This window comes from Macaca mulatta, chromosome 8, assembly GCF_049350105.2.
Source record: "Macaca mulatta isolate MMU2019108-1 chromosome 8, T2T-MMU8v2.0, whole genome shotgun sequence".
Classification (NCBI taxonomy): domain Eukaryota; kingdom Metazoa; phylum Chordata; class Mammalia; order Primates; family Cercopithecidae; genus Macaca; species Macaca mulatta.
In genome coordinates, this window is record NC_133413.1 from 108,911,382 (window position 1) to 108,936,919 (window position 25,538).

At 37.0% G+C, this 25,538-nt stretch overlaps 1 protein-coding gene across 5 annotated transcripts in view; it reads right to left on the bottom strand.

Moving 5' to 3' along the window:
• Positions 1–25,538, bottom strand: part of STK3 (serine/threonine kinase 3) — a 330,283-nt gene that overhangs the window by 72,077 nt on the left and 232,668 nt on the right. For all 5 annotated transcript variants that reach the window (XM_077942604.1, NM_001260967.1, XM_077942603.1 and 2 more), the window contains 1 exon segment: positions 4,671–4,846. In XM_077942604.1, coding sequence (XP_077798730.1) covers positions 4,671–4,846 — 176 coding nt within the window.

Below are 25,538 nucleotides of genomic sequence, written 5' to 3' on the forward strand. Positions count from 1 at the left end.
ATGTTTTCTAACAAATTTTGGAATTTCCAGATAGAATGACTACAAAACCTATGAGGGGCTAAAAGTGTTTCCAAAAGTTTACTTTCAGGAGTTAGCCACTGGAAAAATAGATTCACAAAACTAAAATGAGTCTAAGACAGACAGTAGAAGGCTACATGTCAAAAATTGTGTGTATGTGAAAAATCTGAAAGTAGAGTACTGCAATGGTCATTATCAAAATCATTACTGAACTCTCATTTCCTAAATTCAACATTCTAATTTCTATTGAGTTTTAATTAACACCCTTTCTATTAGATTGTCTGCAAAGTGTACCGTAATAATTCCTTCCATCTCACAGCACCCTTTGCCACATGACTTTGCTGTTCCTTCCATCATGAGGGGAAATTTATTTCCATATCCTTTGAGTTAGGACTAGACTTCTGACAGATTTTGACAACAGACTATGACAACAGTGACACTGTGCAAATTCTTTCCCCTCTTCTCTTATGCATTTTTTATGCAATTAACCATTTTCAAGTGTTCAGTTAAGTGGCATTATTTACACTCACACTTTCATACAAGCATCACTACCATCCACTTCTGGAACGATTTTTGTCTTGCAAAACGGAAACTCTGTACCTATTAAACAATAACTCCCTATTTCCTGCCCGTGAGAACCAACATTTTATTTTCCATCTCGATGAATTTGACTATTATAGGTAACTCATATAAGTAGAATCATAAAGCATTTGTCCTTTTGTGACCTGGCTTATTTCACTTAGCATAATGTCTTCAGTGCTCATCCATGTTGTAGCATATTGCACAATTTCTTTCCTGAGGCTGAATAATATTCCATTTCATGTATTACAACATTTTTTTTATCCTTTCATCCATCAATGGACACTTGGGTTGCTTCTACCTTTTTGTCATTATGAATAACGCTGCCATGAAAATGGGTGTACAACTATCTCTTTGAGACCCTGCTTTCAATTCTTTGGTACATACCTAGAGGTAGAATTGCTGGATTATATGATAACCCTGTATTAGTTTTTTTTGAGGAGCCACCATATTGCTTTCCATAGTGACTACAACATACTTCCACCAGCAGGTGCACAAGGAAAGGTTCCAATTTCTCTACATCTTCCGCAACACTTGTTATTTTCTCTGTTTGTTTTTTGATAATAGTCATTTGAATGGGTGTGTAGTATCTAATTGTGGTTTTGATATGCCTTTCTCTAATGATTAATGATAATTATTGAAGCTTTTCACGTACTTATTAGCCATGTTTATCTTCTTTGGAAGAATATCTATTTAAGTCATTTGCCCCCCTTCCCCTTTTTTTTTTCTGAGACAGAGTCTTGCTTTGTCGCCCAGGCTGGAGTGCAATGGCGTGATCTCGGCTCACTGCAACCACCCTCTCCTGGGTTCAAGTGATTCTCCTGCCTCAGCCTCCCAAGTAGCTGGGATTACAGGCATGTGTCACCACGTCCTAGCTAATTTTGTATTTTTAATACAGGTGGCGTTTCACCTTGTTGGTCAGGCTGGTCTCGAACTGCTGACCTCAGGTGATCCACCCACCTCAGCCTCCCAAAGTGCTGGGATTACAGGCATGAGCCACCATGCCCAGCCCCTTTGCTCATTTCTGAAATGGATTGTTTGGGGTTTTTTTGTTGCTGTTGAGTTGTAGGAGTTCATTATACATTATGAATATTAACCTCTTATCAGACATATGATTTACAAATGTTTTCTATCATTCCATTGGTGGCCCTCCACTCTGTTGATAGTGTCTTGTGATGAACTCAAGTTTTCCATTTTGATGTAGTCCAATTTATCTATTTTTTTGTTACTTGTTTTTAGTGTCATAGCCTAGAAATCACTGCCAAATCCAAAGTCATGAAGTTTTTCTCATATGTATTTCCTAGTAATTTTTTAGTTTTAGTTCTTACTGTAAGATCTTTGGCCCATTTTGAACTAATTTTTGTATATGGTGTCAAGTAAGACTCCAACTTCATTCTTTTGCATGTGGATATCCAGTTTTCCCAGCACGATTCATTGATAAGCCTCTTCTTTACCCCCAATGAATGGTCTTAGGACCCTTGTCGAAAATCATTTGACCAAAGATGTGAAAAGTTTACTTCTCAGCTCTCTATTCCATTGGTCTACATGTGTCTTTCTGACAGTACCACACTGTTTTGATTTCAATAGCTTGGTAGTAAGTTTTGAAATCAGGAAACATGAGATCTTCAATTTTGTTTTTCTTTTTCAAGATTGTTTTGACTAATTAGGGTCCCTTGAGAATCCATATGAATTTTAGGATGAGTTTTTTCTACTTTTGCAAAAAATATCATTAGGATTTTGACAGAGATAACAATGAATCTGTAGATCGGTTTAGGCAATAGAAACATCCTAACAATATTAAAGCTTATGATCTATGAATATGTCTTTTCATGTATTGATGTCTAATTTCTTTCACCCATATTTTTGCAGTTTTCAGTGTACAAGTCTTTTACCTACTTGGTTATTCTTAAGTATCTCATTCTTTTTGATGCTATCATCAATGGACACTGTGCAGATTCTAAGTTGACGTCAAGAGGCCTTACAACCTTGTTTTCACCTTCTTGGAAGGCTACTATGGCCACGTAAAAACCCCAGGCTTGCCTAATGAGATCATATGACCTAGTCAATAGTCAGCACAATTGCCAACACACTTGTGAAGTAACTTTAGAGAGACTGTTCAGCCCCATTCAAGCCAGTAGATGACCTCAGTCACTTAAGAAACCCCAGGTGAGCCCAGCAGAAGACACACTTAGATAAACCTAGACAAACTATTAACCCACAAAATTGTGGTTTTGATGAAAGTAAAATAGTTGTTATTTTAAGCCATTAAATTTTGGGGTGGTAGAAAGATTAACTGAAGCAAAATTAAATCATTTTATTTGCCATTTTTTAACCGTGATAATTTATTCATTACTTTGTAGCTCATTTCAAACTGTTTCTCAGAGACCATTAAGATGTATTCCACACTATTCAGCCATAAAAAAGAATAAAATCTTATCTGTTGAAGCAACATGGATGGAACTGGAGGCTATTATCTTAAGTGAAACAGAAACAGCAAAGTCAAATACTACATGTTCTCATGTATAAGTAGGAGCTAACTAATGTGTACACAGGAACACAGAGTGTGGAATAATAGACAATGGAAAGTTGGAAGGGTGAGACGGCAAGAAGGGAGTCAGGGATGAGAAATTACCTAAAGGGTACAAAGCACATTATTTGGGTAATGGTTACACTAAAAGCCCAGACTTCACCACGATGCACTATATCCATGTAAATTTAAAAAACGGCACTTGTAAATTTAAAAAACCTTTAAATTTATGCCAAAAAAAAAAAAAAAAAAAGATTTATTCCAACTGACACAAGACAGAACTCTTTGAGGTTAAATACTCTACATTATTCATTATATTCATGAATAATTTAAAGCTTAAATGTCAGCATTCTAAATAATTCATAATTTTTAAAAAGTAGATAGCTTAAAATGAAATCTTATTAGCACTAAAGACATACTGATTTTATTTTTCTAATTGCTTAATATGATATTGAAAAAAATATTAAGTAGACATTGCAATGATGTTTGCAGGCTAACCTGTGAATTATACTGCTAATATTTGCTAGCAATTAGTACTAAATTTATTGGGGACAGATTTTGAAACTTTATTATCTGATTATTTAAAAACTCAATCACAATATTGAGGAAAAAAGTACTTAAAATATTTATAATTGCAAAGCATTTGGAGTCATGTTGTCTAAGCAAAATGGTTTAATATTACTTAAAAATTCTTAAATTTAAAAAATGTATATATTTACATATATCTAAAATTGTATTTATGTATACATACATTTATTAATAAAACTACAAAGGATTATAAAGTTATTTTGTTTGGAAAAAAATCTTCTAGAACAATATGCAAAAGTAACATTATTATTTAAAATGTTCTTAAGTAAAAATTTACTCCACAAAATTTTCACTCCATTAAATAACTCATTTTGAGAATTTATTCTCTCAAGTTCTGGAAACAGTTACTTTAAAATAATTTACCTGTATTTTATGCATTCTTTAAAAGAAGTAAGAAGAACCAGGGTAGAAGAAATAAAGAGAAAATATAACAAAATAGGCGATAAGGCAGTTTTATACGGAAGTTTATATGCTCCTAGGTACAGAATAGGACTATTATTTCTGAGAAACCAAGTGGAATTAACACTTATTCAAATAGAAACCAACTCATATACTTTCAAAATTGAAGCAAATTCTCACACTATGTCATAAATACCTTTGCATCATTAATTTTGGCAACTGAGTTTACTGACTGTCAGAAGTATCTCATATTTGCATTATTGAAAACATCTTTTAAAATAGTTGTCATTTTAGTTTTAAGGAGTCCTGAATATTTGTCTAAATTTGAGCTATGATTTATTTAACTATAAAAAAGCATTTTCTGCAAGTACATTTCTATAAGCAAGCTACAGCTTCACAATTCCTCTACCCATGTATATGGCTGTAAAATGAATATTAACATATGGTCTATAATTGTATATACATACACACAGTTCACATACATATGAACTATGCTTCTCAATTTGATGGTAAAATATAGAAGGAGAAAACATAAATGGAAGGATTAAAATGTACTTACAAAGTCAAAGTCTCCATCTTGAGGAACTTTCCAGTTATCAGGAAAAACGTTTTTGGACAAAGGGAAGGGTTCATGCATGTTCTGATTACAGTTTTCGTGACTCTTATTCTTGAAGTCTTGCTTATCAAAGTAGTCCATGAAAGATGGTCTTTGTACTTGTGGTGAGGTTGCATTTCCTTAGGTAAACAAAGAACATAAGGAAGGTATAAGTTCTTACATTTAAGGAAGTATTTTCATTGAAGTATGATTTTTTATGAAACCATATAATAAATTTGCACTGGTCAGATTCAAGGCCAACAAAATTAATTTCATAAAGAACAAAGTGAAATAAGAATTTAAAAATACCCAGACCAAATAAAAATTAAGCTGATGATTAGGCAAAGGTCTGGAATGTTTAGATTGTAGAAACACTTCAGAAGTCTAGTAGAATCATTATCGTAATTTTATTAAAAATCATTTCAGTTGTATTTCAAATTTCTCAAAGAAAGTAAAGTTTAAAAACTCAAGTGTTTTTGGTGGACTTTTTTTCTTTGCATTTAAGCCTGCATTGCTATTGTTATCGTACATTTTCAGCTGTAAGAAATTATGAGGACTTGGCTAGGCATGGTGGCGCATTGCCCGTAACCTCAGAACTTTGGGAGGCTAAGGTGGAAGGGATGCTTGAGCCCAGGAGCTCAAGACCAGCCTGAACAACATAGCGAGACTCTGTCTCTATGAAAAATACAAAAAATTAGCCAGGTATGGTGGCACCTATCTGTAGTCCCAGCCACTTCGGCGGCAGAGGTTGGGAGGGTCACTTGAGCCTGGGAGGTCAAGGCTGCAGTGAGTCATGATTGTGCCACTGCACTTCAGCCTGGGCAACAGAGCAAGACCCTGTTCAAATTAAAATATATATATATATATATATATATATATTTACTTTTAAAAAATTAAAAAAGAAATTATAAGGACTTACTCAGTTTCCTCTTATATCTATCAAACTGCTTCCTCAGTGTTTCTGATTCCCTCTGCCCCTGGCTGGACTCCCACAGCTTCGCCTGCCAAACTTACATCCATGTCTCCCAACACTACTTCTCTAGCCCAGACCTTGCTCCAAAGTTCCATATCTAACTTTGCTTGCTATTAGATAACTTAATCTGAGGTGAGCTGTCAATTAATTTACCAGTTCTAAAACTAAATTCAAGATCTTTCCCTTCAAACCTACAGCTCCCCTGACATAGTCTATCTCCACTAAAGTCAACCTTATTTACTCAATCCCCAAAAATAATAAAGTTGAGAATTAACTCAGACTCCTCCCTTCCCACCACAGCAAACTGATCATTAGGTCTTTTAATTCTACTTCTCAATACAGTTAACCATAACCCCTTTTCTCTACTTATCATTGCAACTGTCTTAGTTTAGCTTCTAATCATTTCTTGCTTAGGCCATTGTAGCAACCTCCAAACTCGTCTCCTTGCTTCCAATATCACAGTTTTGATTTTAATTTCCGTATTGTCAACGTGGTGACCTTTCTAAATACGAACCAAACCACGTCATTCTCCTCAGCATCTTTCAATGGCTCTTCATTTTTTATACTGAATGACTAAATAGGAAATAAATATTTGGAATAACTAGATTTTTAATCTGGCTATACTGGTCTCGATTGGTGGTTTTCAAATTGGATTCCTTAAAGGCCCAGGGCTCCAAATAAATGTCCCAGAGACCACCAAGAAGGCATTTCCCATATAATTCTCCAAATAGAAAGTAAATTACTTTCTTTTTTCTTTCTGAGATGGAGTCTCGCTCTTGTTGTGCAGGCTGGAGTGCAATGGCATGATCTCAGCTCACCACAACCTCCGCCTCCTGAGTTTAAGCAATTCTCCTGCCTCAGCCTCCCAAGTAGCTGGGATTACGGGCACGTGCCACCATGCCTGGCTAATTTTGTATTTTTAGTAGAGATGGGGTTTCTCCATGTTGGTCAGGCAGTAAACTAGTTTCTTAAAAATTTTTGGTGGGAGTGCACCTCCCCACAAGGGCCCTGCTGGGCAACTGTAAGTTACAAAAAGTATTTTTAAAATGTAAAATTGAAATCTTTCCTTCTGTAATTTACACTCATGTTCCAAATAAATTCCTCTTTCATATAATTGTCCCCCAAATATCTGAAGACAGAGGTAATGGCTCCTGTCTTGGCTGTCTATTTTTAATATAAAACATCTCCAGTTCTTTTCATAGGATATATGTTTCAGATTCATCACCAACTTGTTTACTTGCCTATGGAGACATTCTAGTCTCACTGTTCCTCTAAAAAGAGACATAATATTCATAACTGTCATCTGATCAACCTAGATTGCATTTGTAATAGTCCTGGCACAGTTTAAAACTACAGTTACTACTATGACAACTAAGTAACACTGTTAGTTGGGATGAGTTTTAGGGTCATTTTGGTCAAAAGAATGCATGCTAAGACTTATTTTTAGTCTTTAAAAATATGAGGAAAGCCTAAATCGATGCCTAGTTTATGTGGCAAATCAGAGAGTCTGGAATTCTTAAACAAACTTCAAAAAACAAAATGGTGGGGTGAGGGAGACAGAACTGACAGGTAAGCATCCTATCTCCTCTTTCCTTTCTCCCTACTTTTGGATCTCTATGTGCATTATTTGACAGATTGGGAACCTAGGTGAGACGGCTTAGGTGAGGATACAAGAGAGAGTGGTAATGGTGATATTTATTCATTAAAAAAATTCTGTCTCATTGCCTTAAAATAAAATGGTTTGCCATATCAAAACGAAGGTTTTATTGACTTCACCTTATGTGTTTAAAAAATTTTTTTTAAGATAAAATTTACCATCTTACTTCTGGGTATATATCTGGAATTGAAAGCCAGGTCTTGAAGAGATATCTGTATCCCCATGTCTATTGCAGCATTATTCATAATAGCTAACACATGGAAGCAAGCCAAGTGCCCATTTGCAGAGGAATGGATAAGCAAATTGCGAGGAAGGAAATTCTGACACATGCTACAACATGGATGAACCTTGAGGACATTATGCTATGTGAAGTAAGCTAGTAACATAAGAACAAAATACTGTATGATTCCACTTATGTCAGGTACTTAGAGTAGTCAACATCATAGAGACAGAAAACAGAATGGTGGTTACTAGGGAATAAGAGGAGAGGGAAATGGGGAGTTAGTGTTTAATGGGTACAGAAGTTGAGTTTTACAAGATGAAAAGAGTTATGGAAATTGATGGTGGTGATGGCTGCACAACTTTATGGAAGTGCTTAAGATTAATACCACTGAACTAGATGCAGGCATATTTTGCAGTTATTGCAGGTTTGGTTCCAGACCACTGCAATGAGAATATCGCAATAATGTAAGTCACATAAATTTTTTGGTTTCCCAGTGCACATAAAAGTTATGTTTGTTTGATTGCTTGCTTTTACAACGTCAATTTTCTTAAAGAAAATTTTTTTTTAACTTTTAAGGTCAGGGGTATATGTGCAGGTTTGTTACACAGGTAAACTTGTGTCATGGGGGTTTGTTGTACAGATTATTTCATCATCCAAGTGTCAAGCCTAGTACTCATTTGTTGTTTTTTCTGATCCTCTCCCTCCTCCCAGCCTCCACTCTCTGAAAAGCTCCAGTGTATGTTGTTCCCCAGATGTGTCCATGTGTTCTCAACATTTAGCTTCCACTTGTAAGTGAGAACATGCAGTATTTGGTTTTCTAAAAGTTATGTTTAGGAGTGACATCAGATAGATGGCTGACAAAAGAGGCCTGGTGCTAGTCCACTCTCAACAAAAAAAGACCAAGGCACCAGATAAACAGCTAAGATTTGACTGGAGTGTCAGTGGGAGAACGCTGGAGAATAACGAGAGAGTGCAGAGGCACCTGTGCTGCTTAGAAGTCCAGTTTGGGGTGGCTGTAGCGTTTCTTAAATAATACCACAGTGAAGTTTGCTGTATCAGTTAACTCTTCCTTTCACAAAAGAGTTCTCTGTAGCATGAGATGCTGTTTCATAACATTTTACCCACAGCAGAGCGCCTTTCAAAATTGTAGTCAATCCTTTCAAACTCTACCACTGCTTTATCAACTAAGTTTATAGAAAATTCTAAGTCCTTTATTGTCATTTCAACAATGTTCACAGCATCTTCACAAGGAGTAGATTCTATCTCAAGAAACCACTTTCTTTGCTCATCCACAAGAAGCAACTCTTCATCGGTTCAAGTTTAATAATGAGATTGCAGCGATTCAGTCACATCTTCAGGTTGTACTTCCAAGTCTAGTTCTTTCACTATTTCCATCACACTTGCAGTTACTTCCTCCACTGAAGTCTTTAACCCCTTAAAATCATCCATGACGGTTGGAATGGACTTCTTCCAAACTCCTGTTAATGCTGATCTTTTTACCTCTTCCTATGAATCACAAATGTTCTTAATAACATGAAGAATGGTGAATCCTTTCCAGAAGGTTTTCAACTTACTTGGCCCAGATCCATCAGAGCAATCACTATTTATGGCAGATATTGCCTTATAAAACGTATTTCTTAATAATAAGACTTGAAAGTCTAAAATACTCCTGGATCTATGGGCTACAAAATGGATGTTGTGTTAGCAGGAATGAAAACAACACTAATTTCCTTGCATACTTCCATCAGAGCCCTTGGGTGACCAGGTGCATTCTCACTGAGCAGTAACAGTCCAAAGATAGTATTTTTTTCTCAGCAGTAGGTCTCAACAGTAGGCTTAAAATATTCAGCAAACCATGGTGTAAACAAATGTGCTGCCATCCAGGCTTCATTATTCCATTTACAGAACACAGGCACAACAGAATTAGCATAATTTTTAAGGGCCCTAGGATTTTCAAAATGGTAAATGAACATTGGTTTTAACTTAATCTCCACCACCAGCCTGTCCTTTGAAGCTCGGAAGCCAGGCATTGACTTCTCCTCTGTAGCTAGGAAAGTCTTAGATGACATCTTCCAATAGAAGACTTTTTCTTCTATATTGAAATTATGTTGTTTAGTGTAGCCACCTTAATCAATTATCTTGGCTACATCTTCTGGATAACTTGCTGCAGCTTCTACACCAGTACTTGCTGTTTCACTTTGTACTTTTATGGTACGGAGATAGCTTCTTTCCTTAAATGTCATGAACCAACCTATGCTAGCTTCAAACTTTTCTTCTGCAGCTTCCTCACCTCTTTCAGCCTTTACAGAATTGAACAGATTAGAGCCTTGATCTGGATTAGTCTTTGGCTTAAGGAAATGTTGTGACTGGTTTAATCTTCTATCCACACCACTCAAACTTTTTCCATATCAGAAAGGGAAAGGCTGTTTCACTTTCTTATCATTCATGTGTTCACTAGAGCAGAACTTTTAATTTCCTTTAATAACTTTTTCTTTGTATTCACAACTTGGCTGTTTGGTGCAAGAGGCCTAGCTTTCACCCAGTCTCAGCTTTCAATATGCCTTCCTCACTAAGTTTAATCATTTCTAGCTTTTGATTTAAAGTGAGAGATGTGTGACTCTTCCTTTCACTTTAGCACATAGAGGCCATTGTAGGGTTATCAATGGGCCTAATTTCAATACTGTGGTGTCTCAGAGAACACGGGGGTCTGAGGAGAGGGAGAGAGACAGGGTAATGGCCTGCTGGTGGGGCAGTCAGAACACATACTACAATTATCAATTAAATTTGCCATCTTATATAGGGGCAGTTTGTTGTGTCCCAAAACAATTACAATAGTAACACCAAAGACCACTGATCACAGATTACTGTAACAGATATAATAATGATAAAAAGGTTTGAAATATTGTGAAAACTACCAAACTATGACACAGAAACACAAAGTGAGCACATAACGTTGGAAAAACAGCACCAACAGACTTGCTCGACACAAGGTTGCCACAAACCTTCAATCTATAAAAAACAGTGTCTGTGAAGCACAAAAAAGCAAATCGCAATAATGAGGTATGCTTATGGTTAAAAATGGTTAAGATGGTGAATTTTAGGTTATATGTATTTTACCACAATAAAAAAATTTTTTAATTACCATCTTAACCATTTAAAAATGTGCAGTTCAGTAGCATGAGGTATTGTGTGACCAATCTCCAGAACTTTCACCTTGCAAAATGGAGACTCTTGTACCCAATAAACAACTCGCCATTTTCCCCTACCTCTAGCAACCACCATTTTACTTTCTGTTTTTATGAGTCTTACTACTCTGGATACTTCATATAAGTGAAATCCATTAAAGTGTTTTTTTTTTTCCTTTTTTTTTTTTTATGATTGGCTTATTTCACTTAACATAATGACCTCAAGGTTCATTCATGTTGTGGCATGTGTCAACATTTCCTACCTTTTCAAGGATAAATAACATTCAATTCTATGCATATACTACATTTTGCTTATCCATTTGTCTGTCAATGAATACTTTAGTTTTTCCACTTTTGTTGAATAATGCTCCTATGAACATGAGTATAGAAATGTATCTCAGAAATCCTGCTAATTACGTGGTTTTGTGTTATTTACTTTTTTAAATAACTAAGTTTTTCTCTATGTGCAGATCTTTATTTGCAAGTAATCTTATTTTTTAATTATCTATCCAGAGGTCTTCTTCACTTTCTAGGGGGTGTTTTGATGGTTGAGCCTAATCTCTGATTAAATGAATGATTACGATACAATGTAAACATGTGAATAATATAATTATTGGTAAAAGTAATTTTTATTTTTACCCTATGAATATGTTGTATGGATGGATGGGGGGGTGGACCGACTGATTTGACTGACTGACAGGGTCTCTCCTTCTGTCTCCCAGGCTGGAGTGCAGTGGCATGATCTCCGCCCACTGAGGGCTTGACCTCCCAGGCTCAAGCGATCCTCCTCAGCCTCCTGAGTAGCTAGGACTACAGGCATGCACCACCACACTTGGTTAATTTTTGTTTACTTTTTGTAGAGATGAGATCTTACTATGCTGCCTAGGCTGGTTTCAAACTCCTGGACTCAAGCAATCCTCCCATTTTGGCCTCCCAAAGTGCTGGGATCACAGGTGTGGGCCACCACACCTGGCTGAGTTATGTCTTTTAAATGTGTTTCCATCTTTACTTTTCATTAAGTCATAAGTTCCCTAATGCAGAATTCCAAATCCTTTACCTAAATAATTTCACAGCTATCTCTATCAATATGTGTTTTTGACTGTCTACCTAGATATTCAATATCTATGAACAACAACAGCAGGAGCCATGTTACATGGTTTTTCAACATTACTTTTGAATTAGTAGAAGCTATATGTATTTCATTACTAGCATTGGTGCACTGCTGATAACGTATTTGAGAAAGTATTGTGACTACCACAATTATTATTAGGTTGGTGCAAGTAATAATAGAATGATCTATCCCAGTAGAGTCAGAAAGAACCTGATTTTCAGAATATGCATGTATTAGTGGAAAAATAGAAAAAGACTCTCAACACAACTGTTTATCTAAGGACCAGTCCTCTAGTTACAGTTTTAGATGGCTAGAAAATAAATGTGACAAGACATCTGGGACCCAAATGGTACCCACTGTAAAGATACTGAGATAGTCTATCAAATTTAAGATACTATAAAACACCAATATTTGTGGTAAACCTTTAGAACTTAGAACACTCTCATATCTCACATTCAAAGTTCATGAAAATGAAACTCCTTAGGGACAGTTCAGCAAGATAATGGCAAAGGCTGCCTTTAGATTTCCTGTCATAACAGATTTTACAGGAATGTTAAAAATGAACAAAATATATAGAAGAGAAGGTGTAATATTTCAACGATCAATAAATATGCTAAAAATAAAGACATGGTGTTTATGGTGTTCATCTTCAACTTTGTTCCCTGAAATCAACAATAAAAATAGAAATTGGTTAATCTGATGGGTTACATTACTGATGTTTAGATAGGACACATACATTCCATTAACATTTTCAGCAGATTTTTAGTACCTTTGATTTGTCTCTAGGCTTCATCATTACAAGACATATTTCTCTATATTCAGAATTGAAATTTGGTTCCCATGGTAACCTCTTAAATGAAAATCGAGTCTAGGAATTTAACCTGTTATTCTCCATTTCTGCCCCATTTTGTAAATTTAAAAAAATTGCAAGTGTAGCTCAACTTATGCATATTTTTTATAAACTAATCAAAGTAGTAAATCAAACCATAAAGCTGGGAGAAGGCGGATAATCCCTTAAAGAAATTCTTTGCTCAATATTCTTTTTGTTTCTTTTTCTTTTTAAAAGGAAGATTGATTTTGTAATAGAATTATATATTTAGTTGTAAGTTCTGTTTTCATCAAGAAGTCTTAAAATGTGTCACACACATAAATACATCTGAAAACTTTAACATTCAGTATTATATAATAAGGGTTATCAAGTTTGTCAAGGAAAGTCAGAATCAGGGAGGAGAGGAAAAACGGTTTCTTTAGAAACAAATTGCTGGAAAAGTAAGAAACTCCTAAACCACCATTATCAACTGTATTTGATAATGAATGGAAAGGTTTCACTGAAGCGTATTTCTAGATAGCATTCTATAAAAAGTAAATTTAGTATTTGTAGGTACTTTGGTAAAAATGAAACAAAACAATAGAAACTACAAAAAGCATGCATTGTGGCACTACTAATTCAGTGAAGACAACAGCACTCTGTGGCCTGTGTTCCTCCCCAGATCATCTTCCTCTCTCCACACCAAGCCAGAACCACATTGCTTTCATTAATTTTTTTTTTTTTTTAATCCAGCACTGGCTTCATTGCTGAGGCTCTCATTATGGTCTTCTTTGTTTTCTCCTCAACTAGGAGATAAGGAACTCTTCATCCCAGAATCTTTACAAACTCCCCAGTACTGTAATAAACAGGGTTCTCTTGATATACCACTGACTCTTACTTCAGACCTCTGTATCTGAGAAAATTCACCCAAACCATTACTGGAGTAAATTTAAAACTAATATTTTCCTACCAGAAACTAACATTTATAGAGTACCTATTCTAATATGATCTACAGAGTAGCAGCATAAACTGGGAAGGAGAAGGAGAAAAATAAAATCTCAGAAGTTGCTTTTTTCACTACGAAGAATAAAGTGGGGGAATTTTAATCTTCTATAAAAACCTTCAAAACAGAAAGATGGGATGACCAGGCATTTCCTATAAAGATGAGGAGAGTAAGAAAAAGGCTGAAGGAAAGACAGTGTTCTCTTCTGCAATGAGTCAGAGAAGAAACAGTTTCATTAGAGAGAAGTGGTAGCAACAGAAAGGGGAGAAGCAGACTACTCCTTGGTGCTGATTAAATAAAGAAAGGAAATTACTAGGAAATTTCATTCCAGGAATCTATTCTTCTAATCCCAACAGTCTTGTGCGTGCTCCTGACAACATCCCAATCAGGAGCTTCTAACTGAAGTCACATGAGCCACCATTAATGTTGTAGTGTCTTGAAGTGAAAAATTTGCCTCCCTAATATCTATAATTCCTAGCTTCCTGACTAGGGGTGAGAAAGTATCTATCTTGTTGGAAAAAGTGGCCGTGTAATACAATTCTGGCTAATGACACATAAAAATAAGGGTTTAGGCCAAGTACGGTGGCTCATACCTCTAATCCCAACATTTTGGAAGGCTGAGGCAGGAGGATTGCTTGAGGTCAGGAGTTTGAAGCTGCAATAAGCTATGGGCTATGATCACACCACCATTTCCACTCCAGATGACAAAGTAAGACCCTTCTCTCAAAAAAAAAAAAAAAAAAAATCAAGTAAGGGTTTCTAGGAAAGCTCTGTTTTCTTGATACAGGCACAATCCTCTCTGTTTTTTGCTCTTTTCTACTGCCTGGAATGTAGACTTGATGGATAGAGATCCTGCATTTATTTTGCAGGCAGAAGAACAAGCATAATATCCTAAAGATGGTGTCACAGAAAGGATTTCTAATGACATCATGAACTCACTCTGCCAGTGCTGGATACTCTGCTTCTGGATTTCTCGTTAAATGAGAAAAGAAATTAATCTTATTTTGTTTAAATCACTGTTATTTGGGTTTATTGGTACATACAGTCAAATTCAGTCCTTAACTGATGCATTTCTATTCCCAAATGGAGGATGCAGGGAGAAGCAGAAGCAGCAATCTTCAGTTTTACTGCAGAAACATTCCAATTTCAAACTTGAAGTCCACTATTATACAGAGTAGTTTAAATATCAGTACGTTTCAGATACATTATAGTTTTAAAGGTTTTTTTACGGGTTGACCTAAAAAACCTATGGCAAAGTGCCTTTTGGCTTCCATACTCAAAAATTTTAAAAATAACCCATTCCTAAGATAAAAATAAACATTCTTAAAGAGAGTTAACAAAAGTTTAAAAAGCAACTTAAATAAAAGAAGGAATCTATTCTGTTAGATTTTTCTTTCTGGATGATTTGATAACAAGATACTATTAACCAAGATATGTTTACACTTAATTTTTTATTCAAAGGTATGTGCTTACACTTCTAAATATTTTCCATTGCTTAATTTAAAACCTAGCATTAACATTTAGAGTATCTCTTTGTCATACACATAAAATATTAAAAAACAATTTTAAAAAAATTTTAAAGAGGAAAACTGGTTAGGTTTGTTTTAAAAGTTAATGGGAGGGGGCAGCTGCAATTGCCCAGTAATGTTTAACGACACAATATGAAACACATGCCACAATGTGGAGCTGAGTCTCCAGGGAGATACATGTTCACAGAAGTGGGACAGAGAGGATGATGTTTCTGACTTATGATTTATTAAAAAAAAAAAAATACTAGGCTCTTCAATGAGAAAATAAAGCAGGAAATCTCAAGATAGTAACCACTGTCATATATGATGTGGTTGCTACGGCAAATAGTTTTTTTAAGCACAGAAAGAATAATCACATAAAATTGACATCAATTTCTTCAGCTGCAGCTGAATTCTGATCCCCAGCTTACAAAAACATTTTATTTTAACAATAATTTTAATGTTCAGAATTACCTAGTTCCTCAATTTTGGCCCCAATTCCTTCAACTAGTTGCTTATGGAACTAAAAGCCTATTAGCAATAAAGAATAAAGTAACTATCATTCATTCTCTTTGTGGATAAGAAATTTTAAAGAAAAAGGTTGCTTTTCATCTCCTTCATGCATCCCCAAAACATTAACAAGTAAACCAAATTGTGAGGAATATAATACCATAGAAAACATGTCAGTCCACCCATAATTATTCATTAAGTTTCTTAATTTGCACATCTTCTAAACAAAAGTCCTCATAAAAATGTAAATATATAAAGTAATATTTAAAAATACTTTAACAAAATAATTTAATTTTTAACTTCTTACCATGATTATGACAAATATATTCAAGTTTAGAGAATAAAATAACAATCATGACTTCAGCAAAGTATGTGTCAACATCAAAGAGATTTATAAAGATTACCTAATTTGTTCTTCTAAAAATATTTTAAGACGTGGGTGGTTCCACCTCATTAATGACCTTGGAAATGTGTCCTTTAATTTGTTGCCAAGAGTATAGTGAATACATATAAAAACCAGGATGTTAACACAGAAGCTACTGACATCAGTTTTTTTCTGAACTTCACCATACTGTATTTTAAAACCAAGAAGGATAAACATAACATGGAGAAGGTCCACGGACTATTCATAAGAGATTAAAAAGCTTAGAAAATAATACCTGCACAAAGGTTAAAGAGACTGAAATTATTTAGCTAAGAAAAGTCAAGTCTGAGGAAGAACTTAATAAGTATCCAAGTATTTATGAAGGGTTCTTTGCACAGAAAATAGTGACCAGCTGTTTTCAATCTCCAATGAAGGCAGAATAGAAGGAAACAAAAATTGAAGCCCAAGATTTTAGTTAAGTAAAAGGATTTCCTGTGCAAGTAATGAATATTGTAATGGTCACTGTGTGTATCTATGAAAATGCTTTCTTCAAAGGCCTATACAGGAAAGAGATTTTCATTTGTACAGGGAAGACTAATATTTACATCCTTGTGTGTGTTTTGTGCTAATAAAAGAGGGATCCTACAACCAAAATACATACACCAGCAGGTCTGAGCTGGGTTATACTTTGTTAAACATCCCACGGACCAAGAGCACACAGAAGAGTAGACTATACTCAGTGCCCACAGGGAACTCCAAACCACTGCAGCCACACCTTACCTGGCTTCCTCTTACTTTTGGAAAGGAAAATGAACGATTTCTAGTTGCCCAAAATACGATGAGTATTTGCACCCAGCTGCAAGAGGGACCTGTAGTTTATTGTTGTCACCTTTATTGTCATATCCCGGGCAACAGTAACCTCCTAAGTTAAAGAGGAATGCAACAGTGTTTCATAAAAGCATGGTAAGTGGGAAAGTAATTCCCCTACACATTCTCCTACCCTTGCCAATTATTTCTTGGCATCTAAAATTCCATCCTTAGTGATTTACTCCTTTGGCTCAAGGCTGTATGATTCTGGGTGAAAATATATTTCACGAACATTAAACATTATTAGGCATTTTATTCCTGTGTATCTGGTCTTTTTCCAAAACAGATTTTGGAGGGAAAAAGGAAGGAAGGAAAGGATATGAGAACTGAGAGAAAGATATTACTAAGCAAAGAATACGGCATGGAAGTAGATGTTCAGAACAAAACAAATTGCCTCACACTTCACAATTTTATCTAGGAACAATAGATGAACCAGGAAGCAGAGTCAGCCTTCCCTTCTTGGTATCTCTCCTAAACTGCCGCTGAATATCTAGTATCTGTCTCCAGAGTAACTCCTAAAAAGCTAAAGCAGAACTTCATTTGCTTTCTCCTACTATTTAAGTAAAACTGCATATATGTGCTGTCCAAAATAAACTCTGAAATTCTCAAAATCAATAAATACTATAGGCATATACAGGTAAGACATTTTTTAAATGTATATTTAGTAAATATTATTTAACCCAGTATTTAAGAAATGATAAACATTTATGAAAGGTTAATATAAGTAAATAATATACAACCTAAACATAACCAGTTATTTCTCCACCCATTCTTTTTTTGTTTTTCTGAGACAGAGTCTTGCTCTGTCACCCAGGCTGGAGTGCAGTGGCACGATCTCGGCTCACTGCAGCCTCTGCCTCCTGGGTTCCAGTGATTCTCCTGCCTCAGCCTCCTGGGTAGCTGGGATTACAGGTACATGCCACCATGCCCGGCTAATTTTTGTATTTTTAGTAGAGATGGGGTTTCACCATGTTGGCCAGGCTGGTCTCGAACTCCTGACCTTACCTGCCTTGGCTTCCGAAAGTGCTGGGATTACAGGCGTGAGCCACGGTGCCCGGCCTCTTTACCCATTCTTTTTTTTTTGAGATGGGAGTTTTGCTCTTGTTGCCCAGGCTGGAGTGCAATGGTGCAATCTCCAGCTCACTGCAACCTCCGCCTCCTAGGTTCAAGCAATTCTCCTCCAGAGCAGCTGCCTCCAGAGCAGCTGCGATTACAGACCACCACATCCAGCTAATTTTGTATTTTTAGTACAGACGGGGTTTCTCCATGTTGGTCAGGGTGGTCTCGAACTCCCAACCTCAGGTGATCCGTCTGCCTCAGCCTCCCAAAGTGCTGGGATTACAGGCATGAGCCACCACGCCTGGCCTCTCCACCCATTCTTAACACAACATGGTCTCCACCTATATCACCATCCAGCTGCCTCTCTGTTCAACATGCTCCAGCGTATCTCCAGCCTTCTTAAATACTCCCGTAAGTTCTAAACACAATATTCCAGGTGAGTTCTGGCTCCTGAGAGCAGAGGGAAGCTGTTTATTTCCTTGTTCTAAAAAGTGGTTATCTGTCCTAGCTGCACCTCAGAAGCTCTTGTAGAGTTTTTAAATTTTAAAAAATATATTTTAAAAGCAGAGATGCCCAAGCCCTGCTCCAGTCTTCAGACCAGCATCTCTGAAGACTGACTGTTACAATACATACTTGTGAGGCTAGTTACTTGGACCCAAGAGCAGGGTTTATCTTGTAAATCAAGCCCACTGGTCCAGCCTGTGGTGATCGTTTAGGATCCTCATTCTATCCTATAACATATTTTTATTGTTCCACTTCATGTTATTTGCAATTCTGATGGACCTTCACCTTATAGCTTCATCCAAGTTTCTATGAAAAATTTTGAGCTAGCCAGGGCTTGAGACCGAGGTTCTGTATCACAAAATGAGAAATCTTCTGGTAAACAATTTATTATTTAACAATGTAGTCGACTGAAATTTAGCAACCACTGCCATGTGCCTCTGGTGAGCCTTTGTATCATAGAGGCTAGAGAGCTGAGCACCACATTTCTCAGAATTCCTTGCAACTAGAGTTCTGGGTAAGTGCACTCTTTCACAACTGGGGGGGCGGAAAAAACAAACAGAAGCTATGTGTCTGCTAGTTTAGTTATTTCCTTCTTGCAAGCCCTGTCATGGAGACTTGATTATTTACAGCAGCATTCTAGCATCTAGTCACCAGTTTCACAGGTACTGAGGAGTGGTTGCTGTAATATTTAGTAGCTTTCTAATCCCTAAATAGCAATGACGGTTGATTGCAGTCTGTATTACTGAACTCAACAGTGCCAGTGGCAGCCTCTGGATTGCGATTCCTCATTGTGGCAGTAGTTGTTCCTTATATGCTCACTTTTGTGGTGTTGTGGGAGTCACTCCTGAAGCCTATGCTACACAGTCTTCTCCTCTAGCCTTTCCATTGATTTTCTTAACATCTACATCTCTAATACGGCTTGGCTCTATGTCCCCACCTAATTCTCACACTGAATTTTAATTCCCAATGCTGGAGGGGGGCCTGGTGGGAGATGACTGGATCATGGGGGTGTTTTTTTTTTTTTTTTTTTTTTTGAGACGGAGTCTGGCTCTGTCGCCCAGGCTGGACTGCAGTGGCCGGATCGCAGCTCACTGCAAGCTCCGCCTCCCGGGTTCACGCCATTCTCCTGCCTCAGCCTCCCGAGTAGCTGGGACTACAGGCGCCCGCCACCTCGCCCGGCTAGTTTTTTGTATTTTTTAGTAGAGACGGGGTTTCACCGTGTTAGCCGGATGGTCTCGATCTCCTGACCTGGTGATCTACCTGTCTCGGCCTCCCAAAGTGCTGGGATTACAGGCTTGAGCCACCGTGCCCGGACGGGGGTGTTTTCTAATGGTTTAGCACCATCTCCCTAGTGCTGTCTCGTGGTTGAGTTCTCACAAGATCTGGTTGTTTAAAAGGGTATAGCACCATCCCCTTTGCTCTTTCTCCTGTTCAGCCACGTAGGACGTGCCAGCTTCCCCTTCCACCATGATTGTAGGTTTCCTGAGGCCTCCCCAGCCACGCTTCCTGTACAGCCTGCAGAACCAAGAGCAAATTATACCCCTTTTCTTTATATATTACCCAGTCTCACGCAGTTCTTTAAAGCAATATGAGAACACATGAATATAATCTCTGACTTAAATTTCTTTGTGTGTGGAATACCTAGAGTAGTTTCTGTTTCTTCCAGTAAACTCTCACTGATATAAGCACACTCTCATAACAGGACCACCAGCTAGGTCACACTACATAATGTCTACAAGGATATCATGAAAGACCTTGTTAAATACTTTTCTAATATCCTAAGATACAATATTCAAACTCTGCATTTTCTCTGACCTTGAAGTTTAGCAATGCTGTCAAAAAAGGAAATTATATTATTCTGATATGATTTCTTCTCAGGAATCTATGCTGACTTATAAGGATCCTGATCTTTCCTAAAGGACTCTTAAATGTTCTAGAATCCTGCCCAAGAAGGACACTGCCCAGAGCAGTGATGTGATTCTAGTGTCAACCCTGTGTCTATATACTGGTTCCATTGCTTACTTGCTATGAAATCTTGGACAACATTCCCGTCTCAGTTTCCTTAGTGCTAAATGGTAGTGAAATGCTATTTTACAGGATCCTTGTGAGGAGTAAATAAGATAACGCATACAAAGTCCTGAGCACAGTGTTCAGCCCGCAGTAGGAGCTCAATTAATAACAGCTGTAACCTGAGAAATTCACCTTTTTCTCCCTTTCCAAAAATAAAATAAAATAAAATGTAAATGTACCCTTTTATACTTCCATGACACTCTACTCATTTTCTCAAAGAGATGTCAAATTTCACAAACAGTGGAAAACAGTTCTCTCATCTCAAGTCATATCAATAGATATTATCAAACATACTCTTGGTCAGGAGATGCCAAGTGCACTGAGTACTTCTCTAGCATTTGCTTATCTTGCCATTCAAACCCCTTTTAATCATGTTGATGCTACTCAGTTCATTTTGGAGATCATCATTGTCTATAGAAGCCCCATTGGCTAGCTTACTGAAAAAAGAGAGATGGAGCAAGGTCTTAGAGGAGGCAGGAAAAGGTGGAGGTAAGAATTTGCCGTGGGAAGAACAGAGCTGCTCGACAGCTCAGCATCTCCAGTCCCAGAAAGATACAATCTTTCTCACTGCATGGGAAGCAGGGCTGGCAACGCCTGGGGCTTCCCAGATGCTCCCTCTTATCAAGTTGTTGAAAGGACAAATTAATAGGATGGATAGATGAATATTATCCTTTATTGATCATCAACTATATTTAAAACACTGCTAGGCACGTTTTGAATTTACATAATACACACACCTGCACACATACACACAACAGAGAGACAATACATATCACTGAAACTCAGACAGAATTAAGTAACACAATTAATAAATGATTTGGCTTCACATATCATGCTCTTTACTATACCACATCATTTGTTCAGAAAACATTTCATGAACTCTTACCAAGTGCTAGGTATTGTACTAGGTATAAAAAATACAGTGAGGAATGAACAAAAGCACATGCTCACAATAAAGCATGACAGTGCTGTAAGAGTGAAAGCTTGGGGTGAGATGGGAGCCTGTTAGAGGGGCACTTATTCCTAACCTGGAGTTGACAGAGGAAGCAACCTCTTAACTTAGCCTGAGTGGATGAATGTGATTTAGCAAAAGAAGGATAAATCCCACAGGAGGATTTGGGCATTGCAAGAGGCCAAAGGTGAAAAAGCTCTGTAAGAGCTGAGAAGCTGGAAGAAGGATGAAGAGGGAATAGAAAGGTAAGTAGTAACCAGAGCATATACTGCTTCTTAACTGGTGTTGAGTTTTAGCCTATAAGCAATTGGTAGTCACTGGGAGGTCATAAGCAGAGGAGAAATGTGCTGAAATCTGTATGGTGGGTAGGGAATGAAGATGGGAGGCAGAGGATCAGCTTAGAAGCCTCACAAGTGAGAAACTATGAGGACTTGCACTAAAGAAATGCAAGGCGAGATCATGAGAAGAGGACAGGGATATTTAGAGGGCAGAACTGATGAGATGTTACTTCCATGAAGGGTGAAGGAAGAAACGGAAATTAAGAATGACTCAATTTTTCAACCTTATTCCAAAGACCACATTTAAAACACCTATACAACTTCTCTAGGTACTCGCATTATAACATTTCATTTTTTTTCTATAAAGTAGGGAGCAAGGTCATCTACTGAAACTGAGATGGGAGGTAGCAAGAAGAGATGTAGTGAAGATCTAAACTAGCCACTCTGTAGAATGAGGAATTGCTGAACCGAGAAACACAGGCTTCCAGGAAAGTTCTGAGGGCCCAAATGGGGCAGAAGGTCTTGATCTGGTAGCCCTCATCTGTACAGATGGAAGATTATCTCCAGCAGCACTCAATAGCCAGGGTAAAGATGCACAGAAGATGAACACAGAGACTGGACCATATCAAAGTTTTCCAGGAGAGGCAGAAAAGACAAGATATTAGGGCAGAGGAGTTTAGAATATAAGAGAGTGGTAGAAGCAACGAAATATAGCCTCTAAGCTGGATATAGAAGTGAAGGGAGGGTGTGCTAATAAAAAGAAAGCAGACTAGGAACTAGGGTCAGGGAACTAGAGGGCTCTCATGACAGCATTTCCCAAAATGTGTTTCTCAGATACTTATTACACAGGATGTTAATCACTGACAAGTTCCTCATTAAAAGCTTTTCATGGTCAAGTAAGTGAAGGAAACCTGGGGTAATGTAATTTTTAAACTGTTTCCTTCCCGTACTATTTGCATTTAATAAGTTAATAATATATCTCTAGGATAAATATGCATTTCCCAAATACTTCTGATTATTATATATTATTTATCTATATTTATCAGATAATTTCACTGAATGGGTATCTTAAGGAACACATTTTCAGAAGGTGTGCTCTATGAAATGAGAAGTAGGGATGGTAGAACACTTGAAAAGAAAATAGCTTACTAAGGCAGGAGGTTTACCTGAAAGTTCTCTTAGCTTCCAGAGCAATGTATCTTTAATTCTACTATAACACACATACACACACACAGACACACACACACACACATACACACACACACACAGCTTGACTCTGACTCTACTGTAATTAGTATTCATTCATGAAACCAATATTCCAAGAGCATGTACTATTATGTGGCAGAGGAGATTTATACAGCATTCTTACCAGGACAAACTTCATAACTTATCTGGGGAAAAAACAGAAACACACAAGAAAAATAAAAACCTGGCTGGAAAGTATGGCTCTTCCTCAGATACCCATAAGATATAGTTTCCCTCCAGGGCAACTAGTGCTACCAATATAGCCACAGCTCTGTAAGATCAGAAAGTTCCTCCATAAAAACAGAGCTAAGATGAGTAGAACTGAGCTGAACAAATGAAAAAGCCCCAGTCTTGTCTTTGCTGAAGCTACTACTCTCCCAGTCATTCATGATGAAATAATCTCTCCTACCCCATCAATCTGATGACACAGATTCTTGACCTGGTCCTAATCTACTCCAGGATAAGAAATCCTAACAGTTGATTTTCTTAAATGACAACCAACCTGCTTAAACCCAGTGTCAACCATTCAGAATTCCAACTGTCACAGATTAGTATGGATAAAGCATAATCTGTAAGGAAGAAGTAGAGATCCACATGTAAATACTGGCTAGTGCCAGACTGTGAAGGATCTTGGTGACACAGCTGAAGCCTGGATATCCGTTGGGGAATGAGGAGGCCTGATGGATATATGAATAGGAAGATCGGGAGCGGGAGGGTAAAAGTAATGCCATCATTGCTAAAAACAGGTTTAGAAAGTTATTCTTGGGACATGCCCATAGGGTCCATGTCCATTTTTAAAAAGGCAGATCAAATTTTAAAATATTTTTTGTCATTTTTCTCCGCTTCCCTTCAAAGGGAAGGTTTTCCTTCCTAGAGGTAAGGAAAATAGGCCCATAATTTCCAGCTTCATGGTTAAAGGTATAAAAAAGAAAGTGTAAACATAATTTAAACTGACAAGGATGTTAAATCAGGCAACTCACTTGAAACTCCAATGGGAAAAGAGATGAAAATCAAAATCTTCAGTACATATTGTAGAGATTTTAGAAAAACAAAAATAATAAACTGCTATCATCTTATTAGGGAACAAAAACGCTAAAGACACATTAGCAAATGTGGCTTTGACTGATGTGACATAAGCTGAGACCTCATACCAACTAATTTAAGAAGTTTTAAAGATTTAGATCATGAGAAAAACAAAACTACAATAATTATGTGGTTTCAGAAAAAGTTAAGTCTTCCCTCAGTAACTTCTTCACATTCTTTACTACTACCATACTACAATATGACAATCCCTAGGGGTTATACTAACATCACTTGATTAGAATTTTGGAAACACTGAAGTCCTACATTACAAAATGATGTCTAACTTGCAGAAACAAAAAACAAAGAAAGTTGGCTCATGGGATTTAAAACTCGCCGAGGTCCATAAAACAACTGCAGTTACAAAAACCACTATCTGCTCAACTTCAAAATGGGCTTTCAATAAAACCTCTGTGACAAAAAGTCATACCTATATATTCAGTTACAACAAAATTATAACATATATTGATTTTTGTGGATGTCATACACAAAATGTGTAGATATCTGTGGTGTAATTTTAAAGTATGATGTTGGAAACATCATCATTGCTCTCTCTTCTTTGAAATATAATACACTGCAATCCAAATGAATTCGATTCTATAAAGACTCATTTTTCTTAACTACTATATATATGCTGATGTTCAACTATATGACTGCATGAAAAGTTGTTTATACAGCTTCATGAGGAGCTCAGTAACTCCCTAAAGATACAAAACAGAACTCATGATCTAATTGCTCTGTTAAGAATCATAAAATTTGAGTTAAAAAATTATATCAGCTTATGGAAAATTGATATTACATGTGGATGAAAAATGTGTTAACTGTTTTACCACAGAGTCTTTGTGATCCACTTGTACCCTAACACTGGCTGGTTCTGGAGGCCACAAGACCATCCTCTGCAGTGTAGTGAGGCACGTTACGGATGCAGAAAACTTACTCTAGTCAGATGCCCCGCTGGTAATTTCAGGAAATCCAAGATTTAGGCTGCTTTCTGGGTAAAAGGCTCAGAAGACCCACCAATGGCAGGAGATGGAAAATTCATACTCCTCCCCCAGGATTATGGCAACATAGCAATCTATTTACATTTTGTGCTTCATGATCTCTCTATCCAAAGTACATATGCAACCATAATGGGCTACACAGAACTAGGAAATGTGAAAAAGCAGCAGTACTGAGCCATGTGACTTGAAGCTATGGGTCAAACTTCAAAGGGGGAGTAGCAAAAAGAAAAGGGTGAGCAAAAAGGAAATGGAAGTATCTGAGAGAAAATCCTGGTACCCATTTTGCAGTACCAGCAAATTACTTAAATATTTACAGTCTTCTAGGTTCTACAATGCTAGAAGTCATGTAATTCTGCTTTTCTACCATTGAGAGGCAATACTCTTCAGTGGAAAGCAGCCTAGTGCTTGCTTAGACTTTGACACTAACCACCCAG